Source organism: Athene noctua, chromosome 4 (assembly GCF_965140245.1).
Source record: "Athene noctua chromosome 4, bAthNoc1.hap1.1, whole genome shotgun sequence".
NCBI classification, from domain to species: Eukaryota; Metazoa; Chordata; class Aves; order Strigiformes; family Strigidae; genus Athene; species Athene noctua.
The window spans coordinates 62,621,108-62,641,782 of record NC_134040.1 but is presented as its reverse complement, the minus strand read 5'-3'; the positions used below and the strand labels follow the sequence as shown (position 1 = coordinate 62,641,782).

Genomic DNA, 20,675 nt, shown 5'->3' with positions numbered 1-20,675 from the left:
ATTTTTCTAATGGGCTCCATCTTTTCTTGGCTGAAGCTTTGTGATTTGTACCACCCACTACTGAACCACCAAGAAGGAGAAAGAGCTTGCTGTGAAATGTATGAAGGATCTGGATTTTATTACTGGATTAAAGTTAGGCTTGCTGCTTATAAGGCAGACTTCATAATAGAAAGCATAAATTTTTTTTATTGTAGTTTTAGTTCTTTATTGAAAGGCTAAACTATTCATATGACAATATAGCCAACTACTGTAATTTATGGTATATTGTTAATCAATTTCATATAAGCAATGTTCTCCTATAAGTTTAGCAGTAAAATATTTAAGAGCAATTACAGCCTTTCCAGAAGCTTGCAAAAAGTCATCTTAAAAAGTCATCCTGGCAACTTGAGACCATGTTAAACCACAGAATCTGGCACCTCCTGAGAAATATATAACTAATATAAAGCAGATCCAGTGCCAACAAGCCTTTAGATTACTCTTTTATATACATGCTTTTTATAGTCATACAGACATACTTTTATCTTTTAATGGAGTCATTCCTGATAGTCATAAATACAAAGACTTATTAAAGTATTAAATAGTAGGTATTAATCCTGATTTTTGTTGTGTACTTTCTAATTAGTGGACAGCCAAGAATATTCTCTGCAGAAATTGTAATCTCCGAGTAATTTCTTACTTCTTTTCTAGCTACTGTCAAAGCAAATGAAAAATGGGAAAAAAAGACTATGTGTGTATGAATAAGATTTGGAGTCAGCTTGCTCTCCCTTTGGAGCATATATCCAGTGTGGTTTATTTCCCTTCTCCTTGCCTTCTTCAAGGCCCTTTTAATGTCTTATAAAACTTCACAAAGATTCTGTATGAAGCTTTGGAGAACTTGAGGGCAGCTCCAGGAAATAGTATAACCTGTGCATACCCCTGTGTTGTCATGAATTGTTGTAACTGCTGCTGTAATCTCCTTAACTCAACCAGATCTCCTTTTTCATAGGTTTAACATTTCTACATCCTACATCAGTTTCCTAAACAACTTCCTTCGGTTGTAGTCATCATACAATAGGGAATTTGCAAAAATGGGTGTTGCTCATTTAATTGGCAAGTGAGCATCAGGTTGGGAAGAAGAGGAGGTCTCAGACTGACTGAACTAAAACTGTCAGATCTTTTATGATTATCTTGGTTAGTGACAAGCAAGAGGAAGTAAAATAAGGGGGGAAATTACTGCTTTCCTGTGGTGAATGCTACTTGTCCTTCTGCTTTCTTTTACTTCAGAGAATCTTTGTTTGAGAACCCTTTGGAAGCCTTACCCAAGTGTGCATCTCAACCCCCTGCAATTGTTCAGGTTTTACATACCAGCAACCAAGTAGCCACAGTGTCTGAAGTGTCATCTACTTACGCTAGGTAGAGTTTCTAATACACTGATTGTGCTCTCATTCAAGTTTGTTGTCTGTTTTTTGAGTAACTACTTTAAATTATCCAAATAGTTTGGTTTTGTGGTTAAACAAGCCTGGTTCCAAGCTCTCAAGCTTCATCTGTAAATATGCCCCAGAGAAACAGTTTTCAGCATGGTCTGATTCCTAGGGGAGATGTGTATTTGGTTCCTAGAGAATTAAAATAAGCCCTTGCATGCTACTCACTTGTTCTTACAAAGGATGTGAGAACACCAGCTAGAAGGAGTTGTCCATTACTGTTTGGTGTTTTTAATCAAATAAGAGATTTCTTCTCCATATGTTGTCTCATTATAATTGTGATCTAACATCAACTAGGAAGATAACTGCGGAGTCGCCTGCTCCAGATGCAGCAAGCTTTTTGGCAGCTGAGAAAGTGCCTCCTCACCCCATGAAGCATGCTGTGGCCACACAGACCTCTGAGCTTCCCCTGCCCACCACCCAGTCTGCAGCCCCGCTGGTCGAAATGGCCCTTGAGCTTCCACCTGCTCCTGCTAGGTATATCTGGGCCAGCTGCCTTTAAAAAGGCATCATCAGAAACTGTAATTTTACATGATGTGGTGGTTTCATTTGATTTTTTTTTTTTTTTTTTTTTTTTGGATGATGCTGTCAAGATGGAGCAGCTTACAGGTATCTCCTGACCCTCACACTGCTCTGGAAATTTGAATAGCAGTTACATGTTTGAGAATTTTTTAGACAGAAAAATAAGTCAAAAATCAAAGTGGCCCTTAGGAGGAAGTGGAGATTTGGTTGGAAGATGACTTTGTTCTCAAAAGTTGGTGACATGGGGTGAATATATAGTGTCAAAGAGTAGAAGGTTTTGGGGAGAAGACACAGCAGATTGTGCATAATATATGTGCTTTGATGTTTTATTCACCTGGCTTTCAAAGGTTAGACACCCTTGCTCTAAAATGTGTATTTTTAAATTGGCCAGTAGCCTGAAGTTTTTGGAAGAGAATAAAAACATTAACTTCTGTAGTGACAGAACACCCGGAGTACAGTGTCTACCAATACATAAATAAAGTGCTTCCCTCAGTAATTAACACTGTGGGATATTAGACCATACCTGGGTTTTTTTGTTTGTTCTTTTTGTTTTTTTTGTTTGGGTTTTTTTCTGGGTTTTTTTTAGGTAAGGAGGACTTTTAAAAACCCTTAAATGAACTCTTCCTGAGCTTTAGTTAGCATTGCCAGAGGTGTAAGAAGTGATTAATGACTTTTCTCTCACTGCTTTTGGGCAGGCATGAAGGATCTCTGCCTACTTGCAAAACAAATTCTTTCGATAAAGCCTCAAGCTGTCAGTCTAAGTCATCTGTAAGTTATACAAGGTAAATCTTTTAAGGTATATCTATAGCAGACTTCTAGGTGTAAGCAAGGATTTTCAGGCAGTGTTGCTGCATTTAAACCTGAGAAGTGATATATGTATATATATATATATATAGTTTTGTAAATGTTTGGAGTATTTTGTTGATTTCTGAATTTAAAAAAAATACATAGCTATTATGTGGATAACCTTGAAACTTTAAAATAAGAGCCTGAGTTACAGATTCACCACTACACAATTATTTTGGGGCCAGTCTGGCTTTTTTTTTTTTTTTCCTTGCCTGTTCACATTCCTCCCAACCAAGAAAATAAGTAGGGAAAATGAAAAGGGGGCGAGAAGCCTTTATTTTTGGTAAAAGTGGCTAAAACCAGACCTACTGAAGTTATATCAGCAAATATCCAAAGTTTTCCATATTTATTGTTTATTATGAAAAATAAGAGAAGCTGAATGATCTTCAGGGCTCTTTCTGTCAGCACCATGGAGACTTAGATGGATCCACATATCACAGAATCACAGAATCATCAGGGTTGAAAAGGACCTTGTAGATCATCCAGTCCAACCATTAACCTAGCACTGACAGTTCCCAACTACACCATATCCCTCAGCGCTATGTCGACCCAACTCTTAAACACCTCCAGGGATGGGGACTCCACCACCTCCCTGGGCAGCCCATTCCAACGCCTAACAACCCATTCTATAAAGAAACACTTCCTGACATCTAGTCTAAACCTTCCCTGGTGCAACTTGAGGCCATTCCCTCTTGTCCTGTCGCTTGTTCCTTGGTTCAAGAGACTCATCCCCAGCTCTCTGCAACCTCCTTTCAGGTAGCTGTAGAGGGCGATGAGGTCTCCCCTCAGCCTCCTCTTCTCCAGAATAAACACCCCCAGTTCCCTCAGCCGCTCCCCGTACGACCTGTGCTCCAGACCCTGCACCAGCTTCGTTGCCCTTCTCTGGACACGCTCGAGTCATTCAATGTCCTTTTTGTAGTGAGGGGCCCAAAACTGAACACAGGAATCAAGAGGCGGCCTCACCAGTGCCGAGTACAGGGGTCAGATCCCTTCCCTGTCCCTGCTGGCCACACTATTGCTGACACAAGCCAGGATGCCATTGGCCTTCTTGGCCACCTGGGCACACTGCTGGCTCCTGTTCAGCCAGCTGTCAATCAACCCCCCCAGGTCTCTCTCTGACTGGCAGCTCTCCAGCCACTCCTCCCCAAGCCTGTAGCGCTGCTGGGGGTTGTTGTGGCCCACGGGCAGCCCCCGGCATTTGGCCTTATGGAAACTCCTCCAGTTGGGCTCAGCCCATGGCTCCAGCCTGTCCAGGTCTCTCTGCAGAGCCTCCCTACCCTCGAGCAGATCAACACTCCCACATGAAGCATCCTGGGCCCTGGCTCAGTGGGAATGACCCAGGGGTGCAAAGCAGAGTCTGGGATCGGGCAGTTGAAGGCTGATAGATGCCGAATGGTGTCTTGATGAGGGGAAAGTTTTATTTGTGGGTGAAATGAAAATTGCTGTGTTCTACATCAGCATTGAAGTGGCTAATAGGTTGCCTGACATCTGTGTGAGCTGGAACCTACAATAACATAACTTTCCAGCAGTTAATGCACTCCAGTATTGTACTGTCTCTGTCAAACTTTCCTGCTTTCTCTATTTTCTTCTCTGTTGGCTCAAAACATCTGTGCTAGAGAAGTACTGCTGGAAAATCCTTTGGGAAGTCTGCCCAAGTTTGGACCTGCTCCTCTTCCCGTTCTTTCTCCTTTCAAGCAGAGATCAAAAATTAAGAGCGTGGCTGCTGCTGCCGTGTCTGCTGCCATTGCTGTTCGGGCCAGGTAGACATCAACTTTAAAAGGAACATTTTATAGCTTGGTTTAAGAAAGTTCAAGCCCTCTCAAGAATAATCGAACCCTGTCAGGGTTGCAAAATCAGCTCTTTCACAATAGCATGGTGGGCAAGTTATTAGAATATGTTGAAGGCTCTCATGCCTTATTTTTACCTTAGCTCCAGACTGCCACTCTGAACCTTGATGAGTAATTCTACTTTTCTGATACTCATGGTATCTGTTTTATGGTTTAGTCAGTAAACTAACTGTAAATAACAATTGTGTTACATGGGTGACAAAAATAATCTGCATCTTTGAGTAACTTCTGGATGCTTAATAACTGAGTTCCATCTATATCTTTACTGCATTGCTTTTTATAAAGGTTTACTTTGACCAGTGATCTCAAGTTTTTTGATCATGCATTTATATCAGTAAAAAATTTTTGAGCATACAATATATGTATATTTATGTATTTCTAAATTATATGAATTTCTTAATTTGCTAATAAGTTATGTACATTATAAAATGTACATAAAGATAAAAGTTGAAAAGGCATGAGAAAAAGATGAAATAAACAGTACTTTCAAAATATTTTCTATTTTACTTTAGTAATGGTAAAAACTCCATATTTCTTCTCACACCCCAGTGGGTTGTCCTGTGCACCCTCTGTGGTGTGCGACCTTCACTTTGGGGACTACTTATTTAGACATAATTTCCACATCAGTTATCCTAGGTTCAGTTTCTCCATACTACTACAGAACTTACAGGCTTTTCATAAGGGTGTTTGGGTTTTCAGTGGTCCCAGCCAACTTGAACTTTGTTTGGTCACCTAGTTTGTTTGCATGGTCTTTTTAAACACTTTATTAGACTCTTCGAACCTAGTGTCTACCGCGCGCTCTTGGATGCCCTGCTCATCACGCCTGTCACTAAACCTCCTCTGCAGCCCATCGGGCCCTCCAGGAAGTCCACAAGTGCTCTGGAGTTGCAAAAGAGCAAAAGGTATTGTCCGAGTGTGGTGTGTGGTTGACACTTAGGACTGCAAGAAGCTGGCTTCTCCTTCAAAGCCTGTTTCTGTTGTCTGCACACTTGAAGCAGTCTGTTGTGGTCTTTGGCATGAGGTCACCAACCCCAAATCCTGCTGGTTTCACCTCTTTGCAGAACTAATCTGCACCCTGGTCCTGCTGATGGTGTTTGTGCAAGTCCACCATACTAAGCAAAGGTTTTCTCACTGGCATCAGGTGCCCTTCTGAGACACACGGTGCTGTTTGTGCTGTGTTGCGAACCTCTGAGGGAGGCACTGTCACTCTAAATAGATGGATGGAGAAGAGACAAGATATTCTGGCTTGAAACCTCTATCCAGGTGAATTTTTTGCAACAGTTCCTTGAGCAAGTAAGTGGCATGTTAGGCTGTGAGGGAGCTCTGGGAACAAAGAGCTGCTATTTTCAAAGCTCACTTTTAAAGTATAAAGTAGAATAACTGGCATGCAGTGCAGTAAATAACTATTTTAAAACTTATTTGCTGCTTAGGCTCTTTGTTCTAGCGCTGATTCTGTTTAGTGCACAGAACTTTTTGTTCTTGAATTCCTGACCTCAGCTATGTTAACACTGTGGAAAGCTGCTTTTACATAATGGACTTCAGCCTCAAAGGCAGAAATCTATTTGGATATTTTACAGGACAGTATGCATTAAGTTGTGCTAAGAAAGAAATAATTTGTGGGTTTTGGTGTACTTATTTGCATTTTCATAAGTGTAAAAAGGCCCAATTACAAGTAGAGCTGAAATCCACTTGGTATAAGAAATTTCTGTTGGATAAGAAGTATTAGATCTTTCCATCATGTTTCACTGCTTCCAAGGTGACCTCAGTCTCTAGGAAAGGCTACAGTAGCACTAACTTTGGGGAGGGGAAATGGTAGTTATTAGACACTAACAGACAATCTTAAATTGTATGAAATTTTCCAACGTTGTGGCATATCCACTTTAAAAAGAAAAAAATAAAATTAACAAAATTATAGTGATATAACACAACCATAAATACTAATTTTCTTTTTGTCACTGAACTCTGCTTGGAAATCTTTTTATGTGCACATCCAAAGGGAAAACCTCCCCAGGAGTTGTGATACCTGTGCACCACGGTCGAAGTCCAGGATGTGCTGCTAGCAAGACTTTATTCTTTAGCTGTGATCTTTGTTTGCTGATGCTTTAGTAGAGCCAGTAATTGTGGTGAAAATTAATTCTCTGATTTCCGCTTTCTATTTTCCTATGCTCACTAAGGTGCATTGTTTATGGTGTAAGCGGCAAATAAAGGTAGATTGTTACAAGGATGGAAGCGATCACCTTCCTGACTCTGAAACTGCCTCTATCCATTACCATACGGGAGAAACTTTCCTTGTTTGAATGTCTATTTTTGGAGATGCAAATACCTATTTCTGCTAGAAAGTTGAGATTCCCGAACTGGCTCTGTCAAGTTGCTGTCCCTTATGAATACATGGGACTTCCCGTTGGAAAAGGCAGCAAGCAACAGAGAACTTCTTTCATCCTGTTATAGTTAAAGGGGAGTTTTGGAGGTTTTTCTCTGTTTTGCTCTTCCAGCTGGCAGAGCTGGAAAGAGATGTGCCAGGGAGCCAGGAGGTATACTGGGAATACAGAGACGATATAAGCCTGCCCAAAAAACCTTATTGGCATTAGGTATATCAAGATCCTGGTTAAAAGGCTTGAAATAAACATCCACAGATTATTAGGGTTTTTAAAATGTTATTTCTAAACTTGGGTAGAACAAATTTTCTCTTAAACCATTGCAATAGCCAGGTTCTCCTGGTTCAGGATGCTGTGTACAGGTGTAAGTATAAGGCCCACACAGGAAGCGTATGATTTTCAGGCTGTTAGGGATATTCCAAATAGGATATGACCTGAAATTTGGGAAGTGTGGTGTAGCAGTAGTTAGTCTAAGAACGCTATGCACAAATTGCATTTTTTAAGGATTTTTCCCAAAATAATTGGTGTTGATCTGAAGTTATCATACGACATACCAAGGTAATTATTTCTGTTTTCCTTACTTTCATCTGAGCTTCCAGCACTGGTGAGGAGGAAGGGGTTGCCAGTAGATGGAACCGTAGAAGTGAAGCTTTGTGCTGCCTCATCCTAGTGAAAAAAGCACAGCCCTATTATATAGCTTGAGAAACATGTAGGAGAAAGAGATTAAAGATGACAAATTACACTTTCAATTTATTTTCAGTAAGTACATGTTCTCATTCAAGTTCAACAAAGATCAAGCAAAACCAATCAATTATGTCAGAAAAAACCAAAAATGTTATAATTTGAGAGAAAGGTACCCAGTGAGTGTGAGAAACTAGGTATTAAAATGTCTTTGCATTACTGTCCATCTAATGACATACTGTAATATGTGCACAAATGTAATGCTGAAAAATTATTTTAAGTGGCAGCTCACTTCATCCTGCAACATAGGCATTGATAAGGAAGGAGAGCTGAAATTTTATGTCCCCTAACTAAAGAGATGAGTATATGACATTGTATAGTAGAATAACTTGTTCAAAACACAACTGGCTCAATCCAGAAAGCCAAGTAGATAAGCTTAAGCAACTTTGGGGTTTGTGTTTTCCAGCTCTATCTTACATAACTTTCATGAAAAGGTAACAAATCTACTTTACTGAGGTAGCTTAAGCTTGTTTGCATTATCTCTGGGGAAAAATTCAGGAAGGTTGTAGCTATAACAAAAGCAGGATTTCAATTTTCTTCTGCAGTAGGGTTGCTCCAGAAATATTCCCCTTTTATCCCTCTCACTTCACCATCTCTGTTCCAAAAAGCTGGCTGTCTTAAACTGCTCTGTACTGAGTAGCTGCCAGAGAGCTTGACCTTTTTCTGACTTAGTGTCTGTTATTAACTGGCCTGAAGTGGTGCTGAACATCCACACTTCTTCCCCTACTAGATTCTCAGAAACGGACTTTTTTTGGTATAACAACCATGCAGTCTTTCACTAAAGTGTTTATCCTGGTGGCAGTGGAGATAGCCTTAAGTTTATGGGGGTTTGTGTTTTTTAACAAATGACATATATGCAGCAAAGGAAATTATGTATTTACTATCTTGTGTTTCCAAGAATTAGAGCTCTGTCCTAAAATTAAATTGCATGACAAAAACGCTGTGAAATTTTGGGAGGCGCTAGCATGAATGGGCGTTGACATGGCTTTTGCTTTATCTACCTGACACTATGCCATGTATGATTACTTGAAAAGAAGTTAGTCTGGCCTTGTGAGATAAACATTGGTGTTGACTCTGAGAGAAAACTTATTCTGAAAAATGCTTTGAATTGTTTCCGTGTAGAGCACTGCTTATGGAAGGGTTATGTACTCCCTCACTGTAACTTGATATGGAAATACCTCCACCCACATGACTTTCTCTGCTCTTTCTTTTTATGATTTTATTTTGCATTTTCTTACTTTTTGTGAGTTACTGGAACACATGCTAGGTTTTTACTGGTTTAAAAAGCTGGCTGAGACCATGGGTTTGCAGTAAGGGTGGGAACAAGGTCAGCACTTAGTATTTCTTGTCTTCTGTTTCTCTGTTGTTATACCAGAAAGCCATTGCAAAAAAGTGTATTTCCCCCGTTCATGGTTTTTTTTCTGTCATTCTTATACCTGGCTTTTTCTGGTCTGCTATAAATGTCTTCAACTAACATGTATATTGATACTGGACAAAATACATCATGTGATGTGTACAACTTAACATAGCTTTAAACAAGAAATTGAGATCTGAGATTCAAGTTTTATCTCGGCTGTGCTAATACTTTGCTGTAAAGCTTTGGAAAAGCATCTGTGTAACAGTTTACTTGGTCTTAGGGCAGACAAATTGTTCTTTCCTTTGCAGTTGCAAAGTTTCTTTAATATACATGTTTTAAAAGTTAATTTTAAAAATGTCTTTTTTTTTTTTCCTTCAGTGCTATATCAACCACTGTGTGTATTTTAGAAGCCATTTATTCAGGTTTCTGCAGCATGCTCAATGCCTGCTTGGGGTTAACAGACAACCAACAGGCAGCAATGTGTAATGCAAAGGAAGTCTTACCTTTTTGTTAAACATTTTTGGTTTTAGAAGCCATAAAGCAGAATCAAGGCTATCATATTCCACTTGGTTATGCCAGAAACCAAGAAGAGTGATTTTCTCACATATTTTCTTTTTTTTTTTTTCTTTTTTTTTTTTTTTTTTTTTTTTTAAATCTTTAAAGTTTTAGTGTTCTTAAGGGAAAATAACCTCACAGAATTCCTGGCCATCTGAAGAAAGCATTTACAGACTGTCTCTTAGATACTGCATGACCTCTCCTGTCAGCAAGCTTCCTCAGACCACAGGGTACTTGTTCCCAACTCACACAGTCATTCTGTACAACAAGTGGGAGTTAAAATATTTATAATGCAAACAACTATTAGGAAAATACTGATGTACCAGTCTGAGCTTGGGGCTCAAGTGATTATGTTTACAGATAGATAACCTGGTATCTTGGGCTTGCATGAAGGAAAAAAAAGTCCACCCAGACCTCTTGAACCTGCTTGGAAAAGTCTGGGAGACTTGGCCTTTGCTACCATTTTAGTGGTGGTAGAAGTTACACAAGGACAAGCTGTATTTCATTTTCAGTTACGACCATAGCTTATCTTTTGGCTAGTGACAACATAACACATAGTTATCTTCTTTAAAGTGTGTGTGAAGAAATTCTATGCAGCATTATTTAGGAGTTTCCATGGAAGGATGGAGGGAGATTTAGGCATCTATATAGCCCCAGACCATGTGTTTTTCTTCTCTTGGATTTAGTGGGGGAGGTGGGAGTGTCAAAAATTCTAAATACGTTCAGAATGATTTTCCAGTGCAAATTTCTTAAAATGCCTCTGAAATGTGTTTGGCCTTGCCTTGGTGCACCTGATTTTGGGAAGGAAGGACATGTGGTATGGCTGCAAATATCCCAGAGTGGTCTCTGAAAAACTGGTGCTCATTTCACATGTGACCTGGACCTTCTTCCTCCCATGCAGGTTCCTTGCCCATCTCTATAGCATCCAAGAAGCTCTCAGTACCATGTTCAGTGATGGGACAGTCACCTGACAAATATCTTTTTCTTCCTGTCCTGCCACCAAAAACCAGAATGTAATACAATATTTGGTATTTGAGGAGGAAGATGAGGAGGAATAGTAGAGGAATTATTGCTTCCTTTTTAGTCTGTTTTGCCCATTTCCACAGTGCTTTTGTTGATCAGGATGGGATCAGTCTGAGGAGCGTATTGTGAGCTCTGGATAAAGTTTGCACTGGCACTGAAGCCCTGTGTGTGTCCTCAGGTCTCAGAAGGGTCCCCAGACAGTTCTTTCTGTTCCATATATGTCCTTACTCTGACAAAATAGGGGTCCACTTTGTGGGAGGAATTGTTCTTCATGGAAATTCAGGACATTGTCATGTACCAGCTTGCATATGTCAAAGAGAGAGAGGTGTCTTCATCTTTCTTCTTTGCTGGACCTGTTTTCTGGACTGTTTTTGTAATCCACTTCCCTTGCAGCCCACTTACGGGATTATTTTGATTAATCTTCCCATAACTTATTTATTAAACACAATATGGGTTTTCAGGACATGAAACTCTGAGTCAGTCAGGCTTGCGTTCCACCGTTCCTTGATTCTTGCAATGTTGAAACCCCTTGCTCAAAGCTTGACAGCAGAGCATTCGTATCTTGCAAGAAACATAATGTTTCTTAAAATGGTTGTGACTCTTCGCTGCATTAGTCTTCATCGTGGAAAACTTCAATTTTTGCTGTAAGTATTCATCAGGTGGAGGAGGAATCATTCAAGAGTTATGAAACAGAGCTAAAAGGTTAAAGCTAGAGTTATGGTAGGCTTGTCACTATTAACAGTACAGGTGTTTTGACATCAAAATGTGCTTGACCTGAACCTGACCTATGAGTGTCATCTGGGAAGACTGGGAAAGCTACTCAGGCAGAACTTGGTAAATACATAAGACTTATCATTCCTCCTTCAGTTTTCTAGTGATGACACTGGAAAGCAGATGAGAGCTCTCTTCCATAACCTATTAATTTTGTTGAATTTCTGTATATTATTTTGTTTCATACAAACCATGTATTCCCTAGGCGATGAATCTTGGGTTGTCACTGTACAATATCCTAGTCAGTTACAAATACTAGTAGGGCTAATTATGGGTATTGTACAGCCACTTTGCAGAAGGTAAGTGTGTGCTTCTGGAAAGATATGTAGCTATATTTATAAAGACGGATAAAAATTATCAGAGTTTGAATGTTTCTTGGTATGGAAGAACATAAAGTAAAACGTTGAGGAATTAATTTTGAATCAGGAATTTGAAGAAGTTTGGCATTTAAAAGGTTGAATGTCTCCTGGATGCAGCACTTTGAAAGTGGGACAAAGACGGATCTATCTTTCTCTCTATGAAGAGTGCTGCACATGTGCTCCCAGGTAACTGTGTGATTAGAGGCTGTATTTCAGGAAAACTGGTGCATACACTATTTCCTGCAGCCCACCATAGGTGAGCAACATCACACTGGCGAGACTTGCCAAGCTGCAGTAGCAGCCTGCCCATTAAATTAACAGGATGTAGTGCTAACTTGAGTTTATTCAACTCTTGCTTGAAAGAACCAGGCACAAAGTACAAAGGATGTCCAAGACCTGTCAGAAGTTTTTCCCTGAAGCCAACATGATTTCTTCTGTCAGTGACAGCTTCAAGCTTTTCCCTTGGGAAGCTTCTCTCTAGGATAGGCTCCTGGCACATAAACCACCAGAGGTTTAAAAAAAATCACAGGTTGTATTATAGCTAGGTTTATAATTGTCTTTTAATTTGGGATCATTAGGATTTACCTGATTTCTAAATGAAAGCCTAAGTATCTCCAATAATCTGTTGCTTCAGGAACTAGCATGTCATGTCATTCACAAGCCTCAGAATTAAACCACAAAAATGGCATTGGTGGAGGTACCAATCAACATTACAACCACAACAATTGTGGTCATGTGTGTCAGTCTCTACTTCCTTGCTTGTATCTACAATAAGGCTGCAGTTTGCCAGCAGCACACCAACAGTATTTTGAGGAATTCTTGAGCTCGTAATGGGGCACTGACCTGAAGCAGGTATGATGGGTTATGTGTCAAATGTACTCAACAGTATAGAAGGAGATTTCTGTGACACCGAAGTTGCAGACACCCGCTTTTTTCATAGTGGAAGCCAGTCCTAAACTACCTTGTCTTCAACTGCTGAGCCTGCTACTTAAATATCAGAGGATGTCTTCCCATCCTTTTTCTTTCAGTCTGCAACAGTGCTTTTATGCAGTATATCTCTATTGCCTCAAAATCTGTTGTTAAAATGACGTGTATCCTAAGCCTTTAAGGAGTCTAATGAGTACCTGAAATGCCTCCATTTGTGCTGTACGATTGTCTTTAAATATCTCATTAATATTCGAACATAACAGAATGCAAGGTCTCACTTTGTGCTTCACTGGGCTTGTACATGCTGCGTATAGAAAATCTATCAGTGTCAGTTCAGTACAGCTACTGCTGTTATCAAAAGCCTACAAATGCAATAGCTGTTACTCATTAAACTGAGCGTTCAGATATATTCTCTAAACTGTGAATCTCTTTTTTTTATCCCTTACCCAGAAGAAGATTCTAAATATATCGATTATTAATGCTCTAAATCTAGAGACAAAAAAATCAAGGTTATGAACTTGCATTTTGATCTCATGGTGTGTTCAAGTTCATATTGTAAGGCCAAGGCAATATTGTATGTGTAATACTTGTAAAGTAAAAGTAGCTCAAGGATTTTTACTTTACAAACTTGGCATAATATATAATTCTGTGAATGACCCCAGAGAAATATGCACGATGCACGTGTGCTGTAGATTTCTTTTTCTTCAATAGAAGAAAAAACACAAGGCTTCTAATGTGTTAACTGATGGTTTTCCAGATTGCACAAAATATGTATTTGGAATTGTTTTGGCTGTATTTCACAATGTTGTTGAGTTCATTTCCTGGTTTTGTGATCCTCTTAGTTTGCAAATGACCTTCATTAGCAATTACTTCTCTGCTTTGAAGATTTTTAATGAAAATATTTGTTTTCAGCTTCCCAAAGGCAAATATCCATTATACAAGCACTGTTACACCGCATAGAAATTTTGCTATGATAACTTTCTCATTTTTGAACAGCCTCTGGAAATAAGAAATGAAAACTTTTCTTGCTGGCAATGTAATTTGTGTCTACTTACGCTCTACATGAGTTGTGATTAAGTACAGTTTTCATCATGCATGTTTTTAAATAGCTAAAAATTCTGCTAACTTAAAATATAAAAGCAACTGCAGATTGCTCTAAAGAGGTAACATAAAATATTGTGCATATTGTTTAATGAATAAAGAAACTTGTAGCTTTTCTAAAATACTTAATTGTTTGGGGGAGCAGTGGCCCCAGAGAAGAAAACTGCATATAATTAAGTCACTTTTGGATTGATGATTTTTGTTAAGATCTACAAGTATAATCTGACTGTACAAGTATCTGTCTACTCTCCAACAAAAAAAGGAAGTATTGAAAAAGTCTTGGAGTGTACTGATTTTACAGTAAGGCTTCTGCTTTAACCTGTGTCACACCAACACTTCATTATTTTAAATGGAAATTGAGAGGGGATTTAGTTGCCTATATTGAATTCTGGCAGAAATTACTCAAGTGTTCACTTCTTAAAAAGCAGCTTGAAAATGTAACTTCCATAGCATTGTCCTGGGGTGATGGCCCCAGCACCGGTGATGACAGAGAAGTGGGTGCTGCTCTCTTGCTCTAGGGTGCAGGAATGTCACCTCATATCTGTTTCAGAAATGCTCTTCTAGCAAGAAATACACTTTACTTTTTCCTCCCTCATTTCTGAACAGTGATTCCCTGGAGGCTACCCAGCCCACTGCTTTTATGGCTGCCCCAGGGAGAAGCATGCCTGCCCACCAAGAGAATGCGGATGCAAGACCTGCTCCCACCAGCACCACATCTGCTGCAGCCCTCAAGCCAACGGGACCCCTGGGTGCTGCCAAGTACTCGGGCTGGCAGCCTGCAAACCAAGCAGGTAACTTTCAGTGAGGCTTTTTCTTGTTCACTTAAAAGACAGGAAAACATACTTCACCGTAGGTATAAAACCAACAGCCTTCAAATGGCTATTCGTGTTGTGAGTACAGGCCAGCTTTTTTAGTAAAGAGAAGAAGAAAAACAAATTTAGCAGTTTTAGTAAAGCGGTAGCCCCTTGTAAGTAGCCTCGTAGATGTAACTGGTTTCACAACCAAGCAAAATCAGATATCTCTGACCTCTATTAAAAGCATATATACCAATCATATATATATATATATATATATATATATATATATACATATATATATATATATACATATACACACACACACACACACCTTGCAGTTTCAACTTGGTGCTTCCCATGTGACTGTAAATTAAAAAGAGCATATTCCGTGGTATTTCCGGGGTGGGAATATTAGCAGACATGTTTTCTAAGTGATCTTTTCTGAAGTTGATGTTAATTTAAAATAACAACAAAAAAAGCAAGAAAAAGAAAACCACTAAAACATTAGAGTGGTTACATATTTTACATTTGTAGGTTTTATTTGAGCAGGGTGCCAGAGTATTGCATAGGTTTGTGATATAGAGGTTTGTTTAAAGGTGGGTTCTTGCAAGGACAATTTATATACCTACTACCTTTGAATGTAGTTTGGTGGTTCTTACCCCTTTAAACCTGCACCAAAATGCTTTATGTCTGGAAAGTATGTAATTTTCTTTATGAACACTCCTATGTTATAACCATATCTGGATTAAGACATGCAATATATGTAAGTATGTACCTATATTTTTTTAATATTACATCCACTAATTTGGGGTAATCTTTTGCTGTAACTTGTTTCTTAAACTGAATCAGTCTTTGGTGCTCAACCAAACTTGTGTAGTAACTTCAAAGCATCTGGGAAATTTGTATTACAAATTAAGCTTTAACTTAAAATTTTTCTTGTAAGAATGAGATTAATATTCTTGATTATCTTTCTGACAAAATCTAAGATGCCTAACAGCTTGGTTTTTTTTAAGTTCTACTGTTTTTCCTCTTTAAAAGTATATTCAGTCCAGAAAAGGAACTAGAGAGGCTTTGGCATAAAAATAAAGATAAAACATATGGTGTTAATACTGTGTGTTCTATAATGGCTTTAGCACATCTGGCTAAATTAGTGTTGTACTTCGTAAAAAATGTATGTATTTTGCTTGGACATGCAGTTCTACTAGCAAGCCTCAAGGTGGCAATATACTGTCATGGCTATACTATCAGTCAAACATGGAGTGTATTAAGGACAAGGTAAAGAGTTAAATTTAGATCAGTTTAATTCTAGCGTTGTTTTACTTCTTTGAGTTAGCTATCATTAGAGGAAAAAGAAAACCAACTCTTTTTAAAGTGACATTTTTGGTAGCATGTGTGCTTAACGCAAATGTTTGTGGGAATATGGTAATTCTGCATTTTTGTACGTGACTGATTGTGCTCCATGTTTGACGTAACTGTCTCTGCCTCACTGAGTGATAAATTTATTTCACTTGCACAGAAACCACCTGTCAACTTGGGGTTTCGGTAGTACCACTCCCATTTTCAGTATGTTGGTAGGTGTTTCACTGCTAAATCCTACTCACATGCTTTAGTATTATCACAAATCTAATGTTTGAAATAGACTTTTTTTTTTTTTTTAAATGATAGATGCATGAAGGAGAAAGATTTAGAAGGATGAATTAAGTTACAATTGATTCCATACTTCTCTGAAAATCTGTGCACATGCTCTTGGATAATGTGAAAATATCTTTTTTCACATTAGAGTACCAAGTAGGTATGTGAGAGGGAAAATCAGCCAGAGTTTTTGGTTGTTATGTTCCAGAATGGCTTACAAAAACCTTGTGAATTTCATACTGATAGAGAGGCTGGTGGAAGGTAATGGTTGTGAGTATGTCAGCTCTGCGCTGCCTTGATGTAGAATCTGAGATGCACTGCTTAACTTCCAAAGAAAGTAAGTCATTACCGCCTCCAAAAATATTGGGGGAGCCAGAAATAAAAACTGTAGGAGAAAGAGGCACTGAAAACTCCAAATTTCCTAAAATAGAAGTGGAGAGAGGAAAACACAGCAGTGTGAATGGCAGCTGCCCAGGAATTAACAGGAGCAAGAGAAGGTATGATGTCCCAGGTGCCAGAGGAGCTTCAGTTAGCGTTTTCATCTTAGGAGCATGAGGAGTTACGTGCTGCCATGGGAAGCTGGCCTGCGCTTGTCCCCCATACATGGAGCTGCTCACTGAAATGGTGAGGAAAACCAGAATATTTTGAGATGTCAAAGTGCTCTTGGGTTTTGTTCGTCTTCTACATTATCTGACTTCATCAGTCTGAAGGCACCTTCATTTTACAGCAGAGTTTGCAAATGAGTGAGGAAGTGGTATACCTAGTACGCCTCTTAGCCTGATTTCTGAGTTGAAAGGAAGCATTTTGAAATTCCAGCAGTTGCCAAGGTGATGGAGTTTTGTCCAGTAGTTATCTGACAGGTTTCACTGCATGTCTGCCCTGTAAACCTGCCCTAGGCTTACCTGTGTTTTTGTGCCATGCATTGCCAGTGTTGTTCAACAAGTTGGTAATGCAAAACTAGCAGATGGAAGAGACCTAGGCATGGTTACAGCAGAGATGGGATTGCTGTCTTTTTCTCAGGCCTATATTTTATGAAAAATATCCTGTCACTGAGCTTACTTAGTAAGGCTGAAACTAGCAGTCTGACAGGTAAAACTGATTCAGTAGTTGAGTGTTTTGATAAAATTAGTCAGATGTTGATGAAAAAGAAAGACTCTAACTGTTTCAGGGCATGTTTGGACTTCAGTCATTAATCCTGCTGTTTGTTTGCCGTCTGTGAGCATAAAGTTTTCTTTAAAGTAAAACTACCAGTGCTTCACAGGCCAAACAAAATTTGGCGTCGTAGGTTGTAGGCCTGACAAAATTTTAAACAAACAAACCCCCCTTCATTTCATAGTTGAAGTTTAGCTTGGGAAATAAGTAGAAGAGAGACATAATCTTATGTAAATGTGTCTATCAGTATGCTATTAATAGCAGAAACTTATTTGGAGTACAGTTTTGTAGCACTAATAGCACTCACCCTTCTAATGAATATTGTATATAACACCATGTTGTTTCCATAGCAAAACAGGCATGCCGCAGGATTTTGTTTGTGTCTGGGGAAGCTGTAATCTGCTGTTTGGTGGCATGGCATGAATATTACCAGCAATATTATTTATTAAAATGTCTAACTACTTAGATAAATCATGTGGTCAGACAGTATCTTTTCATTTATTAGCTGGAATCTTCCTTACTTGGATAGACCACCAGAGAATACCCTTACATTTTTTTAATTTAGAAGTAGCATGGTTTCTTTTTGTGGTTTCAGTTAGGGTTTGGGGGTTTTTTGGTTGTTTTTTTTTTGAGATTGTGCAAAGATGCCTAAACATGTTAGAGGGTTTTTGTTGGAACTGAGGTATGAGCTCCATTGATCTCTGTTTCATGACTTGGCAAGAAAAAGGTGTGGAGGAAAAAGATAGTCTAAAATGGCTGAGATAGTGAACTGGAGATGCTTCAGGCACTGGGTTTCTCTGTACAGAAGTCAATCATAATCCAAGTGCTCTTGCAGTGCTTCAGCACCCTTGGAGCTGAACTATCCTCATCTGCTCTAGGAGGGCACTCCTGGGGTACCCATGAACACTGCTGTGCTAGTCACCCACTGTGAAGGTAACGGAGGTTTTATTCCTCTTTGGAATAAAATCCTGATATTACAGGGTTCCTCAGTGGTTTGATAGAGGAAATGAGGGGTGGCTGCCTCATACTCTCTTTTTAGGGCATGGGTAAGAAGCTGGAGAAGCAGGGTAAAAGTCTGTCTTGTCAAACAAACAAATGAAAAAAGTCTGATCTTTGGCACATTGAGTGCACAAGGAGTTGAAGATGGGGAGCAGGTGGGGTGTGCACACAATGCCGTGGTGACATCTGCCAGGATCGTGGTTTCCAAATAACACATTTGCTGCCAGTCTCTCTTGTCTGCATTGTTGATTTTTTCAGTTGTTGAAATAAGTCAAATTGTGGCTGTTGCTCTGTGTTAAGTGTACAGACTAGAATTTCGAATAGTTCTCACTTCATTTTTATTGAGCTACAATGTTCTGTTCACCCACCAGAGGGAGAAGTTTTTTTACAAGATTATATTCAATTAAAAAAAAAAAAAAATACCCAGAACATCCTAGCTACATCACAATAAATTATTCTACTGTGTGATATCTATTACTCTACACTTATGTAACACTGCTCACCCCCAAGGAACCCTGAAGTGTCCCAGTACCATGTGCAAACACAGGATGCATGCACAGGAAAGGCTTTTACCACCATGCAGTCACTTCTTGGGTGAAGTGGAACAGCTGCTAGTCAGCATGCTGTAACACTCCACAGCATCTTGAAAGGAAGTGAATAGCACCGTGGCAAATTGAAACTTGCTGGGACAATTTAAGAAAGTATAATTACCCAGTAAATGCAGTTACACAAACTGGAGTTTGGCCAGGAGACGAACTGTTCTTGTGGAAAGCGCAGCAGGATCTGCAATGGTCAGGACTTCCAACATTACATTTCTCACACAAAATCACCCTCTCTTTCCCAGCATCTTCAAAATGCTGCTGTTGGAGGGCGAGCTGCTGGCGCAGTGAGGACTGGAGAGGCTGGGTGCCAGGCACAGTGCTGCCAGCACTGTGTCCTGCCTTACTGTGCAGGAGCTGGGCAGACAGCATCCTGCTTCACTCTTGTGGGTCTGACGGGATCGTGGGGGTCCCATGGTGAGCTGGTACAGCTGGTGGACAGAAAAACTGGTTTGCTGCTTAGAGAGGAGGCTTTGATTGCAGTCAATGACCTTCATTTCTCCTGAGCTTGTCAGCTGAGTACAAGGATGGGATGGGGATGGTTTGTGATAGAAGTGTCCGAAGCTTGCAGTTTTAAGCGACCAGTTACCTGCATGTGCCAATTTCCTTATTTCCAGGGTATCTCTCAGCCTGGTACCACTGGGATATATAATCCTTTTCCAGTAGAGCTGCTCGGGAATGTCAGCATATTCTGCAATACCCGCAACTGTCAGTTGCCTAATCTCGAGCCAGCACATGTGTTAAGCACATGCTCCCTTCAGCAGAGGGAACACACTTGGAAGCTAACTGTAAGCATAGAAAAATTGCTCCCCAGGCAACTTTGTTTGAAAAATTCTGCCATTTCCTTGCAGTTGTTTTTGTGTGTTTGGTAGACTTGCATTTACCATCTCTGGATGGTGATCGTTAGCATGCTGCCTTGTGCTTCCCCCCCCTCCCCCCTCCCCCTCAATTTCCTATTCCCTCAATAATCTTAGAACTTTAAAAGAAGAGGAAAATACAAGCCTGCTCCTAGGTGTGATTTGACTTCCTGTCCTGAATATACTGACAGTTTGGGTCTTTGTCTCCTTTGTGACTTATTCTGTAGAGTTTTGCTAAGTAAAGTGGGGTAAAAATTCAGTCTGTATCAGAGTGGGGTGTTTGACCATAAGGTCAAACCGTATGAAGCTGAGGAGAGAGTGGGAGGCACCAAGATTTACAGTGCTGTTGCAAAATGTATGTCCTGCCAGTAAGGCCTTGCTCAAGATCCCTAAAGGGAAGGACTGCAGCCGTTTCTGTCCTTGTCACCTTTGTTTTTCTGCGTTTCATTTGTAATTACCCAGCCCCTATCTCAGTTATGTTGACCTTACAGGCTGCACTTATTTGGTGAGTTGATGGCCCGTCAGCTTTGGGAATACTTTTGCATGCAAAACGCAACCAAACTGTTGTGTTGGCATCACCTTGATCATAAAGTTCTGCAGTTTTGTTTTTAGGGCCATCTCAACCCACTTTGTTTCCTTTGTAGAACAGGCAATTAAAGGCAGGAGTTATTATAGGGGTTCAATGACCTATGTGCCTATTGAGGACTGTGGTCTGAACTTGGGGAAGAAACTGGAGTAATACTACAAGTTGCTAA

At 39.7% G+C, this 20,675-nt stretch overlaps 1 protein-coding gene across 9 annotated transcripts in view; it reads left to right on the top strand.

Annotated features, from left to right (window-relative positions):
* The window catches only part of PDLIM5 (PDZ and LIM domain 5), a 130,929-nt gene that overhangs the window by 87,876 nt on the left and 22,378 nt on the right, over window positions 1–20,675 (top strand). For 6 of the 9 annotated variants that reach the window (XM_074905557.1, XM_074905555.1, XM_074905554.1 and 3 more), the window contains 6 exons: window positions 1,264–1,392; window positions 1,758–1,937; window positions 2,678–2,764; window positions 4,445–4,588; window positions 5,446–5,577; window positions 14,491–14,675. In XM_074905557.1, the coding sequence (XP_074761658.1) occupies window positions 1,264–1,392; window positions 1,758–1,937; window positions 2,678–2,764; window positions 4,445–4,588; window positions 5,446–5,577; window positions 14,491–14,675 (857 nt within the window). The remainder of the gene's footprint in view (window positions 1–1,263; window positions 1,393–1,757; window positions 1,938–2,677; window positions 2,765–4,444; window positions 4,589–5,445; window positions 5,578–14,490; window positions 14,676–20,675) is intronic. The other 3 variants (XM_074905560.1, XM_074905559.1, XM_074905558.1) reach the window with 1 other exon arrangement.